Source organism: Dipodomys ordii, unplaced genomic scaffold (genome assembly GCF_000151885.1).
Source record: "Dipodomys ordii isolate 6190 unplaced genomic scaffold, Dord_2.0 Scaffold19, whole genome shotgun sequence".
Taxonomy (NCBI): Eukaryota; Metazoa; Chordata; class Mammalia; order Rodentia; family Heteromyidae; genus Dipodomys; species Dipodomys ordii.
This window is the reverse complement of record NW_012267235.1, coordinates 7,490,810-7,507,877: the sequence shown is the minus strand read 5'-3', so window position 1 is coordinate 7,507,877 and position 17,068 is coordinate 7,490,810. Positions and strand designations below refer to the sequence as shown.

General features: G+C 42.2%; 1 protein-coding gene across 1 annotated transcript in view; it reads right to left on the bottom strand.

Moving 5' to 3' along the window:
- The window catches only part of Dnah9 (dynein, axonemal, heavy chain 9), a 354,260-nt gene that overhangs the window by 183,169 nt on the left and 154,023 nt on the right, over nt 1-17,068 (bottom strand). The window contains exons 32-36 of the mRNA XM_013013168.1: nt 15,416-15,626; nt 11,734-11,861; nt 10,467-10,575; nt 5,190-5,337; nt 33-207 (exon numbers count right to left, since the gene is read on the bottom strand). Coding sequence (XP_012868622.1) covers nt 33-207; nt 5,190-5,337; nt 10,467-10,575; nt 11,734-11,861; nt 15,416-15,626 — 771 coding nt within the window. The remainder of the gene's footprint in view (nt 1-32; nt 208-5,189; nt 5,338-10,466; nt 10,576-11,733; nt 11,862-15,415; nt 15,627-17,068) is intronic.

The following is a 17,068-nucleotide window of genomic DNA, read 5'->3' as shown; positions in this document are numbered from 1 at the left end:
AACATGGCGGCAACCCCATCACACCTCCTTACCTGGTCTTGGACCATTGCTCCACCAAAAGCCCAGATGGCAGCAAATACAAAATAAAGCTCATAGGTTTCCTTGGAGCAGTCTGCAGGGATGTCCTCTTTGGTTAGGAGACACTCAAGAAGGTAGCACACCATCTGAACCATACTCTGCTCTGGAACTGGGATTATCTTCTTAAATCTGCAATGGGAGATTAGGACTTGCTCCAAAACCCCATGAAAATCCCATCTGGAGGCCCCACGGGCTGGTCGTGGAAGCCCCTTGGTTTTAGAAGACTTATGGTTTGTCAAGTTTTGGAGACTATCAAGGATCATGGTCCTACTTAAGCCTTGGTTCTCCTCAGTAAATTTTGAGTCACTTTCCACGACAGGGTTGAGGGCACACAGCCCTCCTGAGAAGGTTCCTTGTCTTCCTTCCCTTCCTTTGAACCCCTCCTCCCTTCCCTTTCTCTTTCGACATCTGCTCTCAGTCCTTAGGAGAAAGTAGGGAGCTACAACAGACATTTTTTTCATTCATAATTTCAATAGTTAAAAGGCACTGTAAAAAGCAATTTGGGTGCTATTCTGAAGATTGTTTTTTTTTCTCTTTATCTTAGAGGCTTTCTTTCAATTAAACTAGACTGAAAATGTACTTTGGTGGGGCCAGAGTTTTATCCGGGCAGTGGAGAAGATGGAGACAGATGGCAATTTTACATAATCATGAGTTGAATGGAAATTCCTAGGTGAAAATAGACCTCTGTGAGTTTTCCCTGACCTAGGGTTTGTATTTTTAAGCTTATCCTTAGAGATCTCAATTATCAGATGATATTTCAAGATGTACCAAAGACATCCTATGCCCCAGGAACTAGGCGTTTACACACACACACACACACATACACACACACACACACACACACACACACACACACAATTTCTCTTTCCATACACACAGTGTACTCCCACATAGCCATGCACAACCCACACTACCATCTGCAACAGGATGCTGCACTCAGGTTGCAGAGAGGCAGAGTCCACTGAGCAACACTATCAGCTGCCTCCTTCAAAGTCACTTACCAGCTTTGGGCTTCAGTAATGCCCAGTACCTGTTCTCTCCAAGGCATCATGTTTGTGCCTGTTTTTAATCTTATTGCTGTCCTTATAACCATATTAGGGTATGGTTTAATAGTCTAGGTATTATTTTTATTAGTAATGGGAAAGCTGGGTCCTGAGTGGTCCTTCCTTCACTCTTTCATTCCATGCATGTTTGGAATAGAATAATAAAATAGAATCGTCACAGGCTCCACATTGGATGAGGTAACAAGACAAAGGGGTTCCAGCTGCCCTTAGTTTCCAAGATGAGGCTTTGGACAACCTAGTTGAGACTTTGCAACCCTGATCCCTCACTCTCTCAGTATCCCAGATCAAAACAAGCAAGCAAGCAAGCAAACAAACAAATGAAAGAGATGCTGGAGGGGTTGGAAATAATATCTTACAGGATTTGAGGAAGCGCTTTGGTGTTCAGTGAATCTGCCCTCCCCTCCCCTCCCCGCACTAAGAAGGCAGGGTTTGTCCCTGACAGCAAGGCCAGGGTAAGACCTTCTACAGGACTGCTCTAAGCTGGTAAAGGGCCCATGGCCAGGAGACCCCAGAGAGCTTTGTGATCGCACAGTGCAGTACAGAGAGACTTCCTGCTGGAGTGGCCTGAATCCTATTTTGTCAAAGCAAAGGGGGAGACAAATGTGTCTCCTGGAATCCACATGTGAGCTTGCACATATGGAGGGGTGTTTGCGATGCAAACTAACGGTGCCCCTGGAGGTGTGCCAGGCATAAGAGTGTGAAGGGTAGCACATGGCTGGCTGAAGGAGATACATGTACTTTTTTCATGGCAGGCAGATGGAGATCTCTAGTGGTATGGAGGGCTCCAAGAAATCCCCAAATTCTCCAAGAGGAAGTCAGATTTTAATACTTGCTGTAATTACAGAAACTGAGGCTGTACTGGTCTATCCCATGGAAGCAGAACTCTATTCCCCTTCCTCTCTTCTCTCTGTCCCCCTTTGGATCCTGAGAGGTCAGAAACTACACCTGCTGAGAAGAGGGCTCCCCTTTCCCACTGCGAGTCTAAGCTTCAGAGGCAGAAGCTGTAAATGAAGTTTGTTTCTTTTAAATTTTCACTGGAGTGGTGTGTGTGTGTGTGTGTGTGTGTGTGTGTGTGTGTGTGTGTGACAGAGAAGGGATTGAGAGAGAGAGAGAGAGAGAGAGAGAGAGAGAGAGAGAGATCATTAACTTAGAGCTCACCTAGGGACTGGAGGAGAACCATCCAGCTAACTTTGTTTGGAAGGTTTGAAGGGACAATGGCAAACAAAATTAAGTTGCTTTTTGATTACCCCTGTTCAATAAAGAAATGAGTGTGTGTGGATACCACACAGCTCTGTGGTAATGGCTACATACAGCCAGCCTGAGGATTTGGTGCTCCTTAAAAGAAGGAAGGCCTTGGAGCCAGTGCCTCTGTTATGAATGTTATGATGACAAGGGAGCATCACAGACCTTCACCCCCATGCTGTGGGCTGCGGGGAGGCTCTTAGGAAAGCTGTGAAAATGGAATGGAATTATATTCAGAGAGGGAGGCTGTAAATGACAGCAATAGTTCTTTCTCCTTGATAACCAGAGATGTGGTGGATATCTGTAGATAGGCTAAATGCAGGTAGAATCTTTAAAGTTGCTTCCAAGGCTATACACTATGCACATACCAGCATGGACACATGTATGTGCACACACACACACACACACACACACACACACACACACACACAGAGTTGATATCTCTTGTCCTAAATGCCCAGAGTAAGAAATAGCTTGATTCGTCATCAAAGAATATATTGAACAAATCTCAGGAACAAATAAAGCAGCAAGAATGTACTGTCTTCCTGACACTGTGCTCTCTAGATTGTAACACTGATGATGCTGTCACCTTCTAGAAGTTACTAGCTACAGAGTCTGCATTAGACCCTAAGGTCACAGAGCCCAGGACCATCAGGATTTTCAGAAACTTATGAGGGTATCGATGGTTCGAAAGAGAATTATGGATTGTGAAGTATTAAAAACTACAGAAGCAAAATTAATGTTTCATTAAATACTTAAAATATACTGCTATGTGAACTATTTTTCCAATATTCTGGGGTGGGGGGTTGGTGCCAGTTCTGGGTCTCAAATTCAGGGTCTAGGTACTGGTCCTTAGCTTCTCGACTCAAGGTTAGCACTCTACCACTTGAGCCACAGTTCGTTAATGAGAGATAAGATTCTCATGGCCTTTCCTGCCCAGGCTGGTTTCAAATCTGATTCTCAGATCTCAGCCTCCTAAGTAGATAGGATTTCATGTGTGAGTCACTGGTGCTCACAATATTTATTTTTAATGTGGATGGACTTTTTTTAGGGAAGAGGGCAGGGCATATTTAAGAGTGCCTGGGACCATTTGTAGCATGGCTGAAATTCTTCCCGGATCTTTGCCTTCACACTGTGGGAAACAGAAGCCACAGCCCTACTCCATTCTTGACTGGCCAGTTGAATAAAGACCCAAGGATCAGTCTGAGTGAGGGACCATAATATCTTGGAAATACAATCCTGAACCAATATTATGGGACCACCAGGAACTATATATATCGAAGTCACATCTTCCCAGTACCAGCTTTTGGTGCCCATTCTTGGTTGAATTATGGAAATGAACCCAGTCCTACACAATGATACATCCCATGGAAAATCAATTAATCAACAGAAGAAGGTTCAATACAACAGAAGAAGGCTGCAAGTCTGGAAACTTCTCTATGCAGACAACTGTGGAATTCGTGCTGCAAACACAAATCTTTTAGAATAAAGTAATTAATCTCTTGTTCAAGTGATAGCTTGTGTTACAGTCTGGATCTTGGATGAAGGCCTGTGTGTTTGAGGCTTTGTACCTGTTTTGACACTTTGGGATGTGGAGAACCCTTAGCAGGTAAGGGATCTAGTGAGAATTCCTTAGGTGGTTGGGGGGGGTGTAATCAAAGGGGATTGTGGCCTTTTGGTCTCTTCCTCTCTTTCTTTCACGTCCCAGAGATGAGATGAGATGAGTTGTTTTGCTCTCCTGTGTGCTTCTTCCAGGATATGCCTCCACAGGCCCAAGGAAAAAGGTTAATCAATCAAGGACTGAAATGTCTAAAATTGTACTGTCAAAATAAGCCCTTTCTCTTTGTAAATTAATTATTTCAGTTACTTCAGGTTTCTGTTAAAATAAGGGAAAGCTGACTGAAATAGATATACATGGCTTTGTTGCTTTTACTTTTTTGCTCATGTGTGTGTGTGTGTGTGTGTGTGTGTGTGTGTGTGTGTGTGTGTACTTGCATGTGCATGTGTGCGTGCCAGTCTTAAGGCTGGAATTCAGAGCTCAGGCTCTGTCTCTGAGCATATTTTTTTTCTCAAAAGCTAGCGCTCTACCACTTGAGTTACAGCTCTACTTCTGGTTTTTCAGTAGTTAATTGGAGATAAGAGTCTAAACCGACTTTCTTGCCCAGGCTGGCTTTGAATTGTGATCCTCAGATCTTAGCTTCCTGAGTTGCTAGGATTACAGGCATGATCCACCAGCCCTTGGTTTGTTGCTTTTACTTTTGGAGAAAAAAAAAGTAACACTGTACAGTAAAAAGCAGAATAGAGAACTCACAACTTTCTACAGGCAGAAATGGCCAAGTGACACATTCTCCTAAGCCCCTGCTATCTGGACTGTGATCACACCCAGCCAGGAACAAGAGGTGGGATCCATATGTCCCTAACAGGTGCTGGTCATCTTCATTTCTGGACCTGTTGGTCTGGCTTGTGCATCATTTGTAGGAAGGCCAGCTGCTGGCCATGCATATTGGAATAAATCTGACCCAGGGCTGTCATCTGATATGCCTACTGATTACCTCCTTCTGATATATCCATGTGATATTTGTGAAGGGCACTTTAAATCTTCCTGCTTTTCATTCACTTCTCTTCCTGCTTGAACTGCCAATAGGCATCCCATGGTTGTTCTAATGTGTGTTCCCCCTGCCATCTGCTGTGCCTGGAGGGTTCTGACTTTGGGGACAGGACAGAACATCAGTGGGACATCAGATGCAAGCCAACATGTCCTTCACTGTTGCATTAATTTACTTCCTCTCTTGTTGCCTGGCCTACCTGGTTCTGAGTGTGTCTAAGCAGGCTGGAAGATACTTGTCAAACAGAATGGTTAGGTTAGCTCTTTCTGTCTGGACTTCTCTCTGGTCGATCCAGCTGCTCACTGGAGGGTTCCATCCTAGGTCTGCTGGGTTGATGTACAGGATCCCTGGGAACACAAAGAACATTGTGTAGTGGGTATTCCATTCATATCAGTAGTTCTCAGCTTGAAAAGCATGCAGAAAACTAGACTGAAGCAGACAGAGACTGAGCCTAGTTCAGAGAGAGTGTGAAATTGCTTCTGAGGACTAAAGGTCCACTGAGGGAGAAGAGATACATGGTGAAGTTGTCTCAAGAGAGAAGAGGTTGTGATTGATGGGCAATACTTGTCACTGTCTGTGTCTGCATTCCTAGAAACTGTCAGTGTGACCTATTTTGGAGCAATAGCCTTAGCAGAAATAATTAAGTTAAAGATCTGGGGATTATTCTGGATTGTCTAGAGGGGGCAGTAAGTAGCCCTTCTAAAGAGAGAGATTGGGAGAGATACATTGAGCCTAGTCAGTCTGTGAAACCAACTTGGGGGCCTATCAATCAATGATGGATAAAGAAAATGTGATACATATTTATATATATACATGCAATGGGGTATTATCCATTCATAAAAATGTATAGTATTATGTCAATTGCAGGAAAATGAGTAGGATTAGAGGCTACTCTGTGAAGTAATACCTAACAAAGAAAGTCAAATATCATATATCTTCTCTCATATATGGAATCTACACATAAAATATAAAAATATATGATATGAGCTCTTTCCCAGGTCTTTCCCAGACCTTTCCCAGCCGTGTGGAGGGTCAACATGGCCTGGTGCCAGCCAGTACGCTGAATAAACCTACCCCTTACCTGAATACCATGTGCGTGGTGTGATTCTTACTCGGCAACCCCTCTTTAAAAACTTAACATAAATGGTGCCGAAACCTGGGAAGGGCTTAAAGTCAGGATAGGTGGGATTCCTCTCCATTTTTTTCTGTTGTTTGCTTGTTTTTTCCTTATTTGCTCTGAGGAATACCCACAGTTCTGACGGCCTTTTTGCGGACCGGTCTCTCTGTTGCGGACACAGCACCTCAATACCATTGCTGGCCACTGCATCCACCTCCACGCTTCTACATTTTGGTGAGTGACTTACTCTCTAAGGGTTCTCTGTTGCTCAGTCTCTCTCCAGACGTGGTACCACACCAGAGAACCTGCTAGGCCTTTAACTGAAAGGCCGGTCACTTCTGGAGTCAGGACGCTTGACTCTGGTTGCTTGGCTACTCCTCCCTAGAGGGCTGGGTGGTAAGTCAGGATGCCACTTCCATCTGATAAGCCCTCCTTCACTCACTAATTTTTTCTCTCCTATGCCTTTAATGGGGTGCTGTGTGTTACTCCAGTGCCGTGAAACCCCTCTGAAATGCCTCCTGCGCTCCCTGGAAAGCCAGAGCGCCTAATTTTTTTATGCTGTTCTCAGATTTAGACAATTTTTGCCTCTGCAATTGTAAATGGTCAGAAGTCTGTTTACTTTCAGGCTCTGTTTGCTCTCTCTTTCTCTGCCAATCATGTCCAACTTTCCATATCTCTCCCTTATTCTTTTCTACAACTTTTTGGTTGTGCCCTGAAGAGTGCGACGCAGGCTGGGTCCCAGGTTCCCTTTCAAAAGCTAGCCAAACTAAGCTTGATCTATTTGTTCAGGCTTTCTTTGTATTTTTTTCAGAAATTTGCCATCTTGAGTTCACCGTCTTGGCCACATGGTGGGTTAAGGGTTTGGCCCCATCTGACCCACATACCCTTCCACCAAGCTTATTCCTCCATCCATCTATTCTAAGGTGCCTTGCTAACAAGTTGCTCTTTTCACAGACCCTGGTAACTGAGGCCCAACCATCTGATGTGCTTTGTTAGCAAAGATGTCTAAACATTGTTGTCAAAATTTTAGGTTTTGAGATTTGCCTTTTTTGTTTTGTGTTGTGTATTCTAGTACTGACTACATGATTCTAAAATACTGTGCATATCTGTGGTAAGATTCTCACATCTAATGAGTTTTGTCATTGCAGAATATTTCTTGGTCAATTCTTGATAAGGACCAGGTAAGCTCTATTCTATTTCATCTCCTTGTTGCTTTAATTGGAAATAATAAAGGGTTTTTATGGCAAAGATTGCAATTCAAAGCCAGCCCGGGCTGAAAAAAATCCCTAAGACTTCATCTCCCAACTAACATGCAAAGAGCCAGGCTGGAAGCATGGCTCAAGACTCTTATCTCTAACCAGCCAAACACTGAAAGTGGTACTATAACTCAAAGTGGTTCAGTGCTAGCCTTGAGCAGAAGTGCTCAGGGACAGTACCCAGGCCTTGTTCAAACCTCCATGAATACTAACTGGGACAAGCCATCCCAGCAATGAGCACCTAGACTCAGCCAGTCTGGGGAACAAGAGAACATGGAGAGGAGTAAAAGGAGATGATGTCATATCAGCAACTTTGTGCCTGCGCTTTCAAAATTAACCAGAGCCGGGAGGTCAATAGAAGTAAGAAGCCTGCCCATGTAGTGTCCATACCTGTCTACCTATTAACTGAACAGGAATTTATAGTCTTACCTTTGTTACTGACTTCTCTACCTAGTCACCAGATGTCAGAAGTAGCTAGGGACATTTCTACCAACATTTTCAGACCCAAGTCCTTCTTCTTGCCATTTATTTCCTCTCTAGTATTTTTTTTCCCAGCCTTTCAATGCCTCATGAGACTTCTCCAGACTTCATCTAAGGACTCACGCCACCAAGGGACAGCTGCTGCCTGCTGCCTTCTCTGGGAGGGGACCAAATTCCAGCCTTTTACCCCTATTGTCGACGCCCCTTGTCAGCAGGAAGTAGCCAGAGAGAATCTGTGCCCTATTTCATGATTATTAAAAGGCTGGAATGTAAGGTCTGCTCCTGGATGGTGAGCAGACTCCACCTTCCTTGCAGCAAAGTCTCCGCCCAGTACCTGCGTTACCTAGGCAACCGCACACCTGGAAGAGGTCACATCTGCATCCACTGAGGTCACATCTGAATTTGATGTGGCCACACCTTTCTCCACCCATACCCTAGATAAGGCCTAGCCCAGGCCCAGAGGTCCTCGTTCCCAGGCTTTTCCCAAGTCTTTCCCAGCTGTGTGGAGGGCCAACATGGCCTGGTGCCAGCCAGAATGATGAATAAACCTACCCCTTACCTTAAAAAATATATATATGATATGAATGCAAAATGGGGACTTTTGGAGATGGGAACCAGTAGAAGGGAACAAGGAAAGGATGGTAGAAATGAACATGGTCCAATCATGTAAGAGTAATAGGAGGGGTCTGTAAGAAATACTACAATAATGATCCTTTGTACAATTAATATACACTAATTTTGTAAGAAAATAAAAACCCTGTGAGAAAGGTAAAGATTGGTGCTACAGGGCTCTGAGCCCTTAGCTGGAGGTGATAAGGAAGGAGTTTCCACCAGAGGCTTTAGGGAGAAGGCAGCCTTGCTGGACTCCAGCAATTACTTTCTATGTCTGACTTCCATATTCATTAAGACAATAAATTTGATTTTTTATAAATATCTTGTCATTGTTATTAATAAGTTGTTGTACAGAGGGGTTAGCATTTCCTAACTCAGGTAATAAGTACATTGTGGGGGACAATGTCACCACTTCCTTTGCTTTTCCCGTTTCCCCTTCCCATCACTGTCCACAAGTTACATAGTTCATTTTCCACATAGTGTATACTAAATAGCATGATTGCATTTGTTCACCCTTTCTACCTCCCTTTCTGTGCCACCCCTGCCACTTTTTCCCTCTAAGAAGGAAAAAAAAATCTAAAGTGAAAACAAACACTACCACCACCAGTGAAAAAAAATGCATGTTTCCAGTTCCTGGAATTCATTTCAATAAATTTTAAATGTTCAGATCAGTTACACCTTTGGGTCCCTCCCCTAATCTGACTGTGTGAATGCCTATAGTCCTGTATAGCTTATCATGTTCAGTTATATTTTAGATCTAATTTTCACCTAGGAGAGAAAACATGTGCCCTTTGTGTCTGGGTTTGACTTACCTCACTTAACATGATTTGTTCAAGGTCCATCCATTTCCCTACAAATGACACAATCTTATTCTTTTTAATGGATTAGTAAAATTCCATTGTTTACAGGTACTGCTTTTGATTGATACACTCATCTATTGTAGGGCATCTAGGCTGTTTCCATAACTTGGCTATCACAAACAGTGCAGCAAGGGAACATGGGTGTGCAAGTGTCTTTAAAAGCCACTAAGCTCATGGTAATTAGTTACTTGTTACAGTGGCCCCAAGAAATTAGCATGAAGTGGGGCTCAATTCTCCTGAGCAGGGTTTACCATGCTGAGAGGGCCTACAGGGGGAACCTGACATGATAGCAGAGATCCAAAAGTTTTCTTTTCTTATTGAAAAAAATACTTGGAAATCTTTACTGACATATAATTGAAATCTAAAACACTGTCCATAAATAATGTATATGATTTGTTGGATTTGGAACAACCTATAGAAACCAGCACCACAACCAAGTTAATATATATACCCAGACACCACCTCTACAAATTTCTTCATGCTCTTTTTGTGTGTATGTGTATGTATGTGCATGCACCTATGTGTGTGTGTTAAGAACATTTTGCCTGTTGTATATCTTCTTGACAATTGTCAACGTACGCAATGCAGCACTATCAACTATAGGCACTGTATGGTACAGCATGTCTCTAGAACTTACTCATTCTGAATAAAGAAGCTTTGCGCCCACTTAATGTATCTTCCCTATTCCCCCTGCCCCTATGCTCTAGCAGCTACTATCCTACTCTTTTTTGATTATTTTGTTAAATATGTTCTTTTTATGACCTAATGTCTGTTCATCAATTGAACTGATGGAAAGAGAGAAGGAAGCTAATGAGAAGTGGCAATGCTTGGTTACCTTCACTGATGTGGGGGCTGGAAGTGGATTGGAAAGTAGCCTAGATCTAGACATTTATGTGCACTGGATGGCTGTCTAGCCTAGGGATTATCTCCCTTCTGGTTCCTACATTTCTGAATCAACAAAGTCACAGGGGCCATAGCTTGGTGGTACCTCCTTGCTTTTGTGAGTGTGGATGAGTTCTGTCAACCAGACCAGAGTATTAAAGGAGCAACTTCTGGCTCCTCTTTTGACTTTCCTCCAGAGCCAGCAGAATAAGGACAGTACAGCTAGAAGCACCCTCCTCCAATGAGCAATTTTATCTCCAGGGCCTTACCTGCTCTGGAGACAGTTGCTGGTGTGGCTGTGCGCAGGTGGCTGATTTCAAATAGTAGCCGCATTGTGGGGTTCAGAGGTATCCTCTCATTGCTGGCCAGGGTAAGCACCTATAGACATGGGTGGGACGTCCAGTTAGAAAGCACTGAGGATACATGAGCATACAATGTCAGCTTGTGGGTGTGTGATGGATTCTTTCTGTCAGGCTATCCACATGCTAGGATGTTTATGTCTCCCCAAAAGCATTTGTAGGAAACTGCACCCTTAGTACAACAACATTAAGTATTCGGTTCCTTGCTGCCCTTTACCATGGGAGTAAGAAGTTTTCTGTTTGTTATTTTTTTTTATTAGATTCAGCCCCTTGATATTAAGAGTTTGCAGCCTCCAGAAATGAAAGTCAAATAAATGTCTTTTCGTTATAAATCACCCAGTCCCTGGCATTCTCTTGTAGACACAAGACAGGATGGTTATAGCCTTCTTCTTTAATTGTTAGTGTTTTCTATAATCTGTGTCTCTTTCTGTCTCTGTGTCCCTTCTCTGTCTCTCTCACCATCCAAACCATCTCTCTACTCCCACTCTTCCGTCCTCTATATGTGTCTGTTGAATCACTATAAAAAGTTATTTAAACAGCTTAAATTGATGTCAATGATTTGAATGAACTAGACCATATTGGAATAATAAAACCTTTAAAAGAAAAGAGCTTCAGTTTCATATTACTGCTCTTCTTTCTAAGTAGTCCCGCTGGGAAGGAACATGCATTTATTCTAATGATTTCTGTGAATGCGGAGGCCATTTTAACATTTCCAATCTGGTCAAGCTTTCTGAACAAGTTTAGGAACAGCTACCAGCTTAATAGCCATTTTACTGCCATTCAGTTAGTTTTCATTGTTTATTTTTTTTAAAAAATGCTATGCACTACCAACAGATAGATATTTACCACCCTAGAAGTCATTTGAGGGGCTCAGAATGTTTCAAATCTTTAGTTTATTTATTAAATAGAAAAGAATTAGAGAAAAGATTTGAAGAGATAATTTAAGATTTCAGTTCTAAATATAAAATGAATTATAGGCATGATTGTCTGGAGGAAATGACCATCCCATCAAAAATGGGGTGGGCAGTGGCAATAGCACTGAAGTAGGCCAGGGCTGCTGGTGGGGATGGGTCGGTTCTGTCTATTGACAACAGCAGTTGAAGTGGCATGTTCTAGCTCAGCCATCATGTGACATGCTAGGGAAGGTTGTGAGGACTTTCCTTCCCTTCTCTGATACCTTGTTATCATCCATGACAGTGTTCAGAGATTCAATCCACATTGGATCTATATCACCATCCAGTAGGATCCACTTGGGCCCATCATGGGAGATGTTGGCAAGCTCCCTCATGATAGAAGAGAACAGTCCTACAAGGAACCATGGGTAATTTATTTTCCCTTTCACCACCAAACCTCTTTCTCTTAGCATAGCTCCACTCCCCCCCCCCAAATTGGTTATACCAATCAAAAAGAGACAGGCATTCAAGAAGAAGATTAGACTTGACTTTGTATCTTGCTCTACTCAGAAACTTAGGGTCCAGCATGCTCCAAAGTTGTTTGGAACATCAACAAGAACCACAAGAGTAAGAACAGTAATCAGGGCCAGAGAGTACCAGCTTTTTGAGAGACCCAGTGAATCTTTAGAGCTATGAATGCAGAATGCTAGAGTAATGGGATGATAGAATCACATTAAGCTTTCTCCGGCAAAAATCTCATCATTTGTCATTGCATTCCTAGAAAATCTTGCCCAGGATAGGATTTGAGAGAAGACTCAATTGCTTCTTATTGGCATCACATTGAAATTAATATAGTAATTGGATAAAGTTAATTTTTCTTTAAACTTTCCTACTCAATAATACTCTATGCCTTTTCATTTATTTACTCAGATACTCTTCTATGTCCATAATAAAATATTACAGCTTTTAAAATATATCTCCTTAAGCTGGGCTCCAGTGGCTCATGCCTATAATCCTAGCTACTCAAGAGGCTGAGTTCTGAGGATCGTGGTTCAAAGCCAGCCCAGGCTGGAAAGTCCGTGAGACTCTTATCTCCAATAAACCACTCAAAAAAATCAGAAGGGGTGCTATGGCTCAAGTGGTACAGTGCTAGCCTTGAGCTGAAGAGCTGAGAGACAGCGCTCAGACCCAGAGTTCAAGCCCCATGGCTGACAAAAAAATAAAAAAAAATATATCTCCTTGGCTAAATATATTTCTATATATTTCATAGTTTTATTGTGGTTGTGAGAAAGACCTCTCTATCCACTGCCCTGTATTTCCATTCTTCGCAGTCTATCTATAGTATAGAGAAAAACTACTAGATTTTGTGTATTTATGTTCAATTACATTTAATACTTTAAAAATCGATTCTAGTAATTAGTAACAATTCATGTTTTTTAGGTGTACAGTTGCAGAATGAGAAAAACAATAAACTTTCTCCTTTCCTCCAATTTATAACATCTATTTCCATTTTTTTATTGTCTTTCCTAAAACCTCCAGAAATAAACTGAATACAAATTGATAGCAAGTCTCCTCCCTACCTGCTTTCTGGTTTTAATGGAAATAGCTTTGATGTAGTATTATGCAGAGTGCTTTGATTTCATTTTCCTTTTAGCTTGAGGTATAGAGTATTTTTCATAGTTAAGTATTTTCATTCAATTTCTACTTTAGTTAGAACTTTACAGTAGGAATGACTATTAAGTTTTAAGTGTGTATTAATTAGATCAAATTACCTTTCTCCTTAATTTGTCAATGTCTTTTGTTAGTATTTTCTAAAAATAATCCATGCATCCTTACACTTCTGGAATAGACTTGACTTGGTCAAACTGTTTCATTCTTTCAAGATACAGTTGGATTATACTTACTAATATTTCATTTAGAATTTCTGAATCTACCTTAGTAAAGTTGGGTTGTGATTTTGGGTTCTACATAAAAAGTTGATATTAAGATTATCATGGGATGGGCTGAGAAGATGGCTCAGTGGTAGAGCGCTTGCCTTGCATGCCTGAGGCCCTGGGTTCGATTCCTCAGCACCACATAAGCAAAAAGAAAAAAGCTGGAAGTGGCGCTGTGGCTCAAGTGGTAGAGCGCTAGCCTTGAGCTGAAGAGCTGAGGGACAGCGCCCAGGCCCAGAGTTCAGGCCCCATGACCGGACCCCCCCCAAGAAAAGATTATTATGGCTCTATAAAATGATTTCAGGGCTATTTTTCACATGTATATAAATTCATATATATGTGAAAGATTTCATATTTGTTCTTGTATATTTGTTCTTGTTTAATTAGGTTTACTACTTCTTAATGAGAAAATATTACTATTTTATATATTTTTGCTGTTTTGTCTTTTTTTAGGTTAAGATATTTGAAAACTAGTTTCATTGTTATTATTAAGAGGCTGTATAGAGGGTTTACCATTTCATAAATCAGGCAATAAATACATTTCTCTTTTTTGAGCAATGTCACCCCTTCCCCCAGTTTCCCCTTCCCATCCCTACCTAAATTACATAGGTCATTTTCCATATAGTGTATACTGAATAACAGGATTACATTCATTTACCCTTTCTCCTTCATTTTCTGTACCTTTCACCTCCCTAAAAGAAAAACAAATAAATACTACAACCAACAATAACAAACAACAACAACAAAAACATGTTTTCATTTCTTGGAATTTGTTTCCAGCTATTTTAAATGTTCAGGGAACTTACACTTTTGTGTTCCTCTTCTAAGGGTGCCCTCCTTTAGTCTGAGGGCTGAGCTGTCATAGCTGGAGTTCAACCACTTGAACCACACCTCCAGTCTCATACTATGTTAATTAATTGGAGATGGGGTCTCAAAGACTTCTGTCCCAGCTGTTTCCATAATTCTAGCTACTCATAATGCTAACTACTCAACTACTCAGGAGACTTGAAGCATTGTTATTGCTGATATATTTTAGTCACTGACAGTGGCTTACACCTGTAATTCTAGCTACATAGGAGGCTGAGAGCTGAGAAGCATGACTTGAAGCCAGCCCTGGAAGACAAATCCCAGAGATTCTTGCCTCCAATTAACCAGTAAAAGCTAGAAGTGGAAGTGTGGCTCAAGGGATAAGAGTGCCAGCCTTGAACCAAAAAAACCCCAAAACAACAACAACAAAAACGCCAAGCAAGAAGAGCACAGACACAGTTAAAACCCCAGTAATGGCACACTTACACTGTGAAACAAAATAACAAAAGCAAATAAAGTAAAAAAGAGGAAATTACTAAGACCAACAAGAAGGAAATGATGCTAATAAGCAGTGAAATAAAAATTTAAGCTGCTTTTCATTAATTTCTTTGCTCTAGATCTCTGAACAAAGCTCCTGAGTTAAAGAAATCCAGGTGGTTTTACCTTGACAAGTCAGACACTGAAACTAAGAGGGAGCTGATATTTCCTCATTTTGGAGCCCAGAGAGAACATGGGTTAGGAATGTGCTGAATTAGTCTGGAAGGGAACATGGTCCTAGGAATCCTCTGGGACTCACAAGACACCCACAGGACCCTAGCACGGGGGCAGTGTTAGGAAGCCAAATTTCTGGGGCAGTGGCCACAAGGGTAAAGTGCTCTGTGTGCAAGGCTGGCCTGAACCATTTCACTGGGAATAAGACATCAACTTCCCTATCTTGTGTATGACTTAAACCCACCATGTGCTATAGAAAAGCAAACTACAGCTGAGTGCCTGCCCTCCTTGATCCTCTTTTAAGGGACTCTACTAGAGGCAGTTAAAAGAGGTCTTAAAGGAGGGAGAAAAATCTGAGAGACGGAGGTCTGCCTCTGGACAAAATTGGTTTCTTCCTTTTACCTCATCTCCTTCTGCTATGTGAAATGGATCAGGTCAATGTCTCTTGCCTTGCAGTTCTGTCCAGGAGGCTCTGAGGGAATGAGGGATTTTCTTCTTGGGACCACCCTCTTACCGTCCTTCCATTCTCTTGTGGCCGGATTGATGATGCCAAAGAGTTCATCATTTGTGACAGCTTTGGGGTTGAGGTCTGTCCAGACAGGCCGGCGTTTCATGATCTGATAAGTCCTGTGCAAAGACCTCAGCACCTTTGACTTGCCGGTACCAGCACCACCCACAACAAACACAGAGTGTCGAACTGCCAGGAGCTCCTCCAGCTGCACCACCTGGGAGACAGGACAAGTCAGCTGGTGGTACCTGTTGGTCCCTCATCTGCATGTCGCCTGACCCTCTGTCAGCCATCCTAGTGTCTGGAGTAAGAAGACAACAGTGAAGGTTTCTTTCTCCCCAGACATGATGGGTTCTTAGTCATGGCAGCAACAGGATTCAAAGAGTCATCATGAAGTCCTTCAATTATTAATCATTAAATGTTAGAGTGTGCTAGATGAGGATCCCACAGTCTGACAGAAGAAAATCACATAGATAAATTATCCTAATGGAAGATGGTAATTAATATAAGAGGGGCATATATAAAGTACCCATAAGAACAAAGAGAGGAACAATTGATTTTGAAAATGATGGGATCAAGGAAGGTTTCCCTGAGGAGTAAGCACTTGAATCAAGATTCTAGGGATAAGTGGGAGTTTGCCAAGAAGTTGCACAGAAAAGCAACACAAGCGAAGGTTGGCCATGTGGCAGTATCATGTGGGTGAGTAGTTTGATGAGTTTGGAGTCAAGACCAGTCTGAAGCATCCATCAGACCCTTATGCAGCCAGCCAGGTATTTAACTTGAGGCCAAAAAGAAATATAATGAAAGCCGCTTCCTGGAATCAGGTCATTGCCATCACTCTGCCCTTGTCAGTAGTTGCCCAGAGTTTTGGTAGATTTGGTTTTCCATATCCTGAGACTAGCTTACAAAGCCCTTTTACAGTCTGGCTCAAACCAGCCTCAACAATTACCTTGAATTCCCAAACATGCACATTCCAAACAGACAGTGACTTGCAACTCTTCAGTGATGCTAGTTCTCATGCCTGTGACTTCAAGTGTACTTTGCTTTCTGTGTCTTTCCCTGGCCAATTCCTGCATAGCCTTCAAGGAACCTTCAGTCTGGAATGAGTATCCCATACCCAAAGCCTACATCCTCGCACTTGGTCATCTCTCTAGTCAATGGTCAATTCACTGAAGTCAGGAAGGGTTTTGAGAGGTGGGGCCTACTATGAGGTCCTTATCAATTAGTGGCAGGGTCTCAAAAGGGATTAAGGTTATTTGTTATGGGACTCTAGCTAGTTATAAAAAAAAACTGATCCTGTCCCCTGAATCCTCTCTGGATTCATGTATTGAGTGGTGACTGCCTGTTTGAAAACATACTTCCACCATTATCATGATGTCAGCTAGCAAAAAGTCACCAGTGCCAAGGCAGGTGGCCTGCCCTTGAACTCCAAAGGTCCTCTAAACTTGCTTTCCGGTATCCCACATTGGGATCACTTGTACTTCCTCCTTTCTCATATGATGTCAAAAGTTTTCAACTGGAAAGCTTTTCATTCTTCACTCTTGGCTCTCAAAATTCCATTAGCATATGTCTCTGAGTAAGCCATACAATTTCACACTGTTCAATACTGAGTCCTTCCAGTTTAGACACATGACTTCTAGCTCTCATACGTTTCCTTGG